General features: G+C 31.4%; 1 protein-coding gene across 1 annotated transcript; it reads left to right on the top strand.

Annotated features, from left to right (window-relative positions):
* Window positions 1–994: 994 nt before the first annotated feature.
* On the top strand, window positions 995–3,018 carry LOC143046866 (toll-like receptor 4). Its single transcript, XM_076219926.1, has 2 exons — window positions 995–1,119; window positions 2,502–3,018. Exons 1-2 carry the CDS (start codon window positions 995–997, stop codon window positions 3,016–3,018), a joined length of 642 nt encoding a protein of 213 aa, XP_076076041.1.
* The last annotated feature ends 5,622 nt before the right edge of the window (window positions 3,019–8,640 follow it).

Genomic DNA, 8,640 nt, shown 5'->3' with positions numbered 1-8,640 from the left:
AGAGAGAAAAAATGGTTTTCAAGTTCATTTGTTAGTTTATACAGTTTATACAGTTTATCCCATATATCTGGGCCGTAAATGCACAAAATTTAAATAAAAGTATTTCGAATTTTATTAAGTAATGTGCACCAGTTTTTGAATCGTTTCTACTCCACACCATTGTTTTGCATGAGTCTAGGATATGTCCTTTCTTATTCAGCAAATACACGAGTCTTTGTACTTTCAGCTAAAAAGAAAATCACCAGGCAATATGTGGCAAGCTATGTTGTTAAAGGTATTATTGATGGATTCTTTGTTCAGTGGTGACTGTTACAAAGACAACATAGTACCAGAAAAAACGGCAACAAATTTCCACTGTAAACAGTTTTGTCAACATAAAGAATTACACGTTGATTGTTCTTATAAAAACTTGACAGTTGTTCCAGATATACCAACTGACACGGTTTATCTCTATCTACAAAATAATTTAATCAGACGAATACCGAATAAAACCTTTGACCATTTGAATAGGTTAGTTGTCTTAGATCTATCTTTTAACAAAATCACTGAAATCGAGGAAGATTCATTCAAAGGCCTCCAGAATCTGCGGTTTCTTTATCTCATTAAGAATAAGATATTTAATTTGCCAAAAAAAGTATTCAAACATCAAGGCAGCCTAACTGTGTTGGATCTATCCTACAATAAAGTAAACCTAATTTCTGAATACACATTTTTTGGACTAGTCAACTTACAGCAACTCATAATGAGCACTAATAGAATCGACGAAATACCAAATAATACCTTCCAATACACACCAAAGCTTGTGAATCTTGAATTATATCATAATTCATTAAAGTCAGTAACTAAAGGAATGTTCGTTGCAATTGGAAACCTGCATGAGCTTTATCTCGATTCTAACTTCATAAAAAATATTGAAAACAACGCTTTTCAATTTTTACTCAATCTAACTGTACTGGATTTATCATCGAATGCCTTGCAGTCTGTACATCATCAAATGTTTGATGGGCTTACAAAGTTGCGACATCTCTTCTTAATGCTTAATCAAATGGTAGAAATATCAAATAATACCTTCAAAGATTTAACGGATCTCAGCACACTGGATCTATCAATTAACCAGCTGCAATCAATAAATGAAAAGACATTTTTAGGACTTAATAACCTTCAGATTCTAAACCTAGATTTAAATAATATTGGATATAATACGAAACAGTTACCACCTGGGAGTTTTCAACCTTTAGAGTCACTTAAACAACTTTCTGTTTTAAAGTATCCTGAAGGTAAAGTCCTTTCCACGTTCATTCTTCCAGATGAAACAGTTAAAGATTTGAAAATGTTGGAAATGCTTGAATTAGATGTTAATTCCGATGAGGAAACAATATTAGGGATTGGATTTTCTTCCTTACATAATCTTTCCTCGCTTCTTTTTAATGGTGTCTGTAATTTTTCTTTATATAATGACACTTTCAAATACACGCCAAATTTGACACATTTACGTCTTAAACATTGCAATGTTATGTTCATAGAGACTGGAACTTTTTCTATTTTAACCAAACTTGAATATGTGCAACTAGACTTCGTTTGCTATGACCTTGTATCTAAGCCTTATACATTGATTGATATCATTTTAAGCCTGTCCATGACATAAATTAAAGTCCTGAAAATGACAAGTGTTCTGGTACACAAAATGGTGCCTTGGAAAGATATAAATGTTCTGCTGTTTAAAACTCCAATACGTGAACTTCAGTTTACAAACAATGACCGTTGTTTTGGCACGCACTTTTTCCGTAAAGAAAATTCTATACCAGCACCAGCCAGTTTGAAAAGTCTTGATTTCAGTCACAATCGGATAAATGAGATCCATCTTAATTTAACATTTGTTACATTTCTGAACTTAATGGGTAATGCACTTGGTCCGTTCTTAGCGGAAAATAGCTACATGTTAAGAGGAATAAGCAAACTTCAGTATGTTTATCTTTCAAATAATTCAATCAATCATCTATATTCCAAATTGTTCGTTGGCCAACCGTATCTGCGCATAATTGATTAAGTTATAATAAGCTGACAGATGTGAGTTTTGATTTGTCTTATTTGGTAAATTTAGAGATTTTAAATTTGACAAGCAATATAATTCAGTTTTTGGATGAAGGATCAATAAACAACATTGACAGACTTCTCGAGATATGTAAAAGTATAAAAGTTGACTTAAGCAACAATACATTTCAATGTAACTGTTACAGTATTCCTTTTTTAAATTGGACTTGGAGTCGTCGTCATCGTTTTATAAACTTTGATACATACAAATGCACTTTTAACAATGGAAGCAGTCTGGAGTTTAAATCACTTACAAAATTGATTATAATTGATCTGCAGCGCGACTGTTTAAATTATTCAATTTCAATAATAATCACATGTTCTGCAATATTTGTCTTGATAGCTATATTAGTTATAATCACTATTCACAGACACAAACAGAAACTTCGTTTCATTTTTTATACATTTAGAGGAAGACTTCACTTCTTATATTATAAAACAAAGTTTAAGAGTCGAATTCGGTCTGCAAACCAGTCAGAAAACAGTTTTGACTTTATGTATGATGCCTTTGTGTCATATTCTGATGACGATCGATCATTTGTTTTGAATGACTGCATCGAAAATCTTGAAGAAGAAGGACATTTGAGGTTATGCTTACATCATCGGGATTTTGTTCCAGGAGAAGATATAACAGATAACATTATACATGCAATCGAAAGCAGCAGAAAGACCGTCTGTATAATAACAAGATCTTTTCTACAGTCTTACTACTGTATGTTTGAATACAACATGGCTAGAATGGAGAGTATTCACTCAAGAAATGGAAAAAATATTCTGTTTCTTGTATTTTATGAACAATTGCTACCAGATGAGTTACCTTTGGTTTTATATGAAGTTATTCAGAAACAAACTTATATTGAATTCCCAAATGACGAACATGGAAATAGGATTTTCTGGGAAAAAATTAAAGATGGCATATCTGCTTGAGTATCTTGGTGGCTATAATCGATAAAAGAAATTCGAATGAAAAACACGGAAATAGGATTTCCTGGTGAAAAATGATGGCATCATTGCTTAGGCATCTTGGCAGAAATAACCATGAACAGATATTTAAAATACGTGGATATTCGAATTAAAAGAATATGTAAGAAAAAAAGAAAGAAAAACTGATTATTAGCAGAAACATATCTGGCAACAAAAGAGAATTCCGAAATGAATATGCCTAACAAACAAGTGATAACCTACATGATGGTTAACTTTATCTTTCTTCTTTTCTTTCAATCACCTGTTACATTATTAGAAAGCAAGTCTCATTATATTTTTTTCCCTTTTAACTACAAGTTTGGAAATCTGTGAATTGGGGAAATATGAATCATGTAGAAAATCATGTTCATCGAAGATACTATAAATGTTGGATTAAATGTAACATAATGTATATAATACAATGACAAAATAATTGTATAATTTAAAAAATTACAAAACAGATAACAATTAACATGTAGATAGTTACTGAGTATAAAACCTCTGTCATCAGTCCATAAATGGTCGCCCCTTCATCATTTCTAATAAAATATTTGACATACTCTTTCAGAATTATATCAATATTTTTTCTGAATCTTTTATCTAAAAAAAAAACTCAAGATCAGTTGAATGCTGTCGATGTGGTCATTGGCTTGAACTATATTAAATTTGTCACAAAACTTCCGGTAAGCTTGCACAATTTGACAATTTGCCAGACACACTACATTGAATGGGACCAAATAGGAAACCAATGTTCTTATACTCTTTTGTAATAATATTTATAACTGTTTTAGAAAATAAAGTAAAATTTAAAAAGGATTCTAGAAACTTTTCAATATAAAATAGTTTCCATTTCCTTTTGTCTTATCTTCATTTGTCAACAATATAACAATGTTTGAAAAGTTCAAATTAAGGACAACAGAAGTTTAAGGATTAACAAATCTAGAAACTAGTTAAATAATACAAATCAAGGTGAAAATACTCAACCTCCAAAAGTAGGTTAACAAAGTAACGATACTCTTGACAAAATCCTATATTTATAAAACTAAACGTTTGAGAAAATTAAGACGCAAACATGAGAAAATCTTAATATATCAAAGGATACATTTTTAAAAAGCAATTCTCTTAACGTAACCAATATATATTGACCTCATATTTTTCAAAATTGGAAAGACTTGTTCATAAAAAAAATACGTGTACCCTTATAAAGTGTTAGTATGTACTTTTAAACCTTTATCACTTCAACATGAATGTTATGTATTTAAAACTGTAATCTTGTGTTACTCCATGTTGGTAAATAGATATTTGTATTTTTGAATTTATTCAAATAGTACATCAGGGAACCATTTTTTGTGAGCTGTAATGGATGATGTAAATAGGACATGTTTAGATGCTGCCAAACATCAAAATTATTTTATATATTTATTTTTTAATTTTGATTTCTTATTTTTTTTCCAAAAGCATAGGTCATTATTTTTAAGTTACTGTGGAAGCTGTAGGACTTTTTTCATAAAAATATATATTTTTCAGAAGCAAATGGATAAATGAGTAGTAACTAAATAAATTTTGTATAAATTATTTTTGCCTAATGGGCCAAGATAAGATAGCGGTATATTGCATATCCTAATAAATGATGTCAAAAATATCAATGTCATGCCTATTCACTTATATTAAATCAAATGAGTTCAAAACGGAGTGAGACAAGTTTGTTGACAGGATAAGACTCGGAATATATTCGACTATGCATATACCGTTTGCAGTCAAGTTCAGTAGTACATGTAGCAGTAAAAAAAGAAGCACTAATAAACCGGTAATAATGCCAGATTGATATCGGGGAACATTGGCATTTATAAATCGAGAGATATAGTTAACAAACCAAAGTAGGAAACGATCGATGCACATGCACAAAAAAATTACAACAACAAAAAAACAGATATAAAAGGTCAATATACATCAACATTGTTAGTCTATTCTTATATGTTTATTAAACAATGAGTTGAAACATTTGCCAGAAGTCACTTTACATAATATTAGTACCTTTGGAACTCGAGGCATATGCAATATGGACAAAGGGGTAAACAATCATATTTTGCAGCTGTACGTTTCAATCCCTTTTTGTTACTTTGCAAATAAAGTATGTTTCAACTGAGCTGTCTAAAAAATATTTGTTTATCTACAATGTTTTAGTTGCATTTCGCTGTGAAACGTATCGAACTTTGGACAGAAAGACTTTATAATTTCTTTTAATGAAAACTGATGTGTATATACTTTTTAATTCTCAAAAGGAGGTATAAGAGCCATATGTTGGCCCTTCAAATGCGAATATAGTTGAACTCGTCAAGTCATTTAAAATCATTTTTTTAATACATAGTCCAAAATGTTACTTGTGATGTTATAATGATGTCATAAATATATTGAAATTTACATAGTTCATGGAAATAGGAATATAACGGAATTGTAGGCGACTGTCAATTAAGTGAGAGGTTAAGTCAGGTTTAATCCACCATTTTTGACACAAGGAAATACATGTACCAAATTAGGAATATGACAGTTGTTTTCCACAAGTTTGGTGTGTTTGGCCATTTTGATTTTGTCATTGAATAATGGACTTTCCGTTTAAAAGTTCCCTCTTATCATAACTTCTCTCTTATTTGAAAAACACAAAAAAGTATTCTTTACATTTTGATGGATGTACACTTTGCTACAGATTTTTAATATGATACAAAATTGAGGGATTTTTTGTGTATAAAAATAGAAGAATACTTGTACAAATCTAGCACAGGAAGTTTGTGCGAAATTAAGGAAGGATGCTTCAACAATACGTTGAACGTTTGTGCTATACTTGAACTGGAAACTGATGGGTTCAATTTGAGTATCAGAAGAAAAAAAAACTGTTAGTGCGGATGTTTGCTTATTGATTTTGTTTTTGGCAACACCCTATAAAACCGAATAAGCTAGAATTGCATTTCAAGGTGAACAAAATAGGAGAAATATAATCAAAGATCCCGTTTAATTTTGTACTCCAGACGTGCGTTTCGTAAAAACAAAAGACTCATTAGTAACGCTCGAACGACAAGTTTAAATTAAGTCGAAACAGACGTATGTCTACCCTTCATCTTTGGAAGTTATATCTGTGCAGAAAAAAGCCTCAACAAACACGATGTAGTAGTGTAAGAATAATATTACGGGAAATAAGAGTATATCTGGTTTAAGTGTGGAAATCGTTATATGATTGTTTGGTATTTATCTGAGAAATACTACAGATCCCCACAGTTAAATAATGCATCATAGGTCTTGTGGTTGAAAGTTACAATCTACCATTACCTCTTTTGGGACCAGTCGAAAATGAGCATAACATGGTATTCAGAAACAGAAACATGGCAGATTTTGATTGGGTGGAGTATGTCACAAATAATAAAAAAAATTCCCGAAACCTTATGGATTCTGGGTTGTATCAATGACAAAATAAAATTTGATTCCTCCTTCAGAAGTAGTTGATCATTTGTTTTCTTCCTGTTGTTGAATGCATAAATGTTAGTGTTATTTTTGTGCGAGTTTGACGGTCACTCTTGACAACTGTAAATAACACATAGAAAAGCGACGCGGCCATATCATTTGTTTTATGAAATATGATAACACAATCTATATTCTTTATTTTTAAAAAGGATTAAAAATAAAAATCATCTCATAAATCGTACAATATGTTTATATATTTGTGTGATGATACAAATTTAAAATGTGCAGACTTTGCAACAGAGATAAACGTTTAAACTCTTACTTCAAAACTCATCTTTTCTCGTTTTCATATGATCTCACCCAGGATTTTTTTCTTTTTACATTTTACTTACATATTTGACATAAAGTTGCATTTCGATAAAACCTTTTGTTGAAAATAAGCATGACCCTTGTGCGATCTTTACCGTCAACTTAACTTTCAGGTTTAATTGTGGGGATATGTACAGCCAATTTAATTGAGTGTGTAGCCAAAGGTAATGTCTTTGGTTAGCTTGCTTGTTAGCTGAACCGTGAAGCCTTTATAAGTTCAGGTATACTACCCTCCTTTCGAAGTAGCCTAGTCCAACAGGCACATAGATTGGTTATCTGTTGGACTAGTCTACTCTTAAAGGAGTGCAGTTTACCTGACCTTACAATGGCTTCACGGTTCAGCTAACAACCAAATAACCTTTGGCTACTCAATAATTGTCCATTAGATTAAAATTCTGTCAGCAGTGAACGAGGGTCTTCAGAAATACTGTAAAACTGTTTACTTGCGAGGTGGTATTAATCATATGTGGATTCTTAAAAATTCTAAAGAACTTCTAGATAATTTCAAATCTCGGTCTTTTTCTGAAATTAATTCTATCAAAACTTTTGATTTTTCAACCCTTTATACCATCATTCCCCATGTGAAATTGAAAAATCGCCGAAAGAAATAATCCACAATGCCTTTCAACATAAAAATGGTGCTGTAGCATACGCTAAAAATTAATTACTTTGGGACAACATCATAATGCATATTTTGCTAACAGTGAACAAAAGGGTAAACCATGCTACACAGAGGAACAAGTGATCAGTATGCTGGAGAGTTTCTTATCGACAACATATTTGTTGAATTTGGAGGTAGACTTTTTCAACAAATTTTCGGCATTCCTACGGAAACGAACTGTGCGCCTCTCCTTGTCGACCTCTTCTTATTTTCATATGAATCGGAGGCCTTCAGACACTTGTCAAAAACAAGAAGATCAAAGAAGCCAGATAATTTAATTTCACTTTCAAATATATTGATGATGTTCTTTCCATTAACAATTTGAACTTTTCTGCTTGAGTTCCATTAATATATCCCCCAGAACAAGAAATTAAAGAAACAACAGACACGACACGGCTTCCTCTGCCTCATTTTTAGACCTTCATCTCGAATTTGACATACACAGTCATCTCAGTACCAGAATCTATGACAAACGAGACGATTTTAATTTTGAAATTATTATAAATTTCCCCCACCTAAGTAGCAATATACCAACTTCACCTGCATATGGGATATACATTTACCATCTTATTCGATATTCAAGAGCTCCTACTCAGACCCTGTAAACGTCACCAGTGTCTGAGCAGAAAGTTGATGAACCTGGGGTATGTCAAAGAACGTCTCGTCCTTTTTCTAAAAAAAAAGTTCATCGGAAGATACCAAGACCATGTTGATAAATATTCCGTATCAACTTCATAAATAATACATGATGGTTTTGGTGTATAGATTCTGCGTACTGACGTTGTTTATAATCTTATCTACGTGTCATATTGATCTTTATTTGTCTTTGTTCAATTATCAATATTACTTTTACTGTTTGGTCTGTTTTATGTGATATCCATCTGTACTTTTAAAGATATCGGCATTATGTTATTGTTCTATGTTATGTCATTATGTTATTGTTCTATTATAAATTTGATAATACTTTGAACGACAAAATTATTTCATTCGCGTAGTAGTATTAACCATATATGGATTCCTAAAAATTCTAAAGAACTGCTGGATAGTTGTTTTTTTTTTTATCACGTTCTGTTTCTGTAATTAATTCTAACATAACTTTCGAT

Source organism: Mytilus galloprovincialis, chromosome 9 (assembly GCF_965363235.1).
Source record: "Mytilus galloprovincialis chromosome 9, xbMytGall1.hap1.1, whole genome shotgun sequence".
In the NCBI taxonomy this organism is placed as follows: Eukaryota; Metazoa; Mollusca; class Bivalvia; order Mytilida; family Mytilidae; genus Mytilus; species Mytilus galloprovincialis.
Note: the sequence above shows the minus strand (reverse complement) of the source record. Positions and strands in the feature narration are given on the sequence as shown.

What these genes read in the sequence shown, in the direction of transcription:
- LOC143046866 (XM_076219926.1), top strand. Translation starts at nt 995, where the DNA reads ATGTTTGATGGGCTTACAAAGTTGCGACATCTCTTCTTAATGCTTAAT. An exon ending in GATCTATCAATTAACCAGCT is followed by an intron (nt 1,120 to 2,501) that starts GCAATCAATAAA and finishes TTATACATTTAG; the next exon opens with AGGAAGACTTCACTTCTTAT.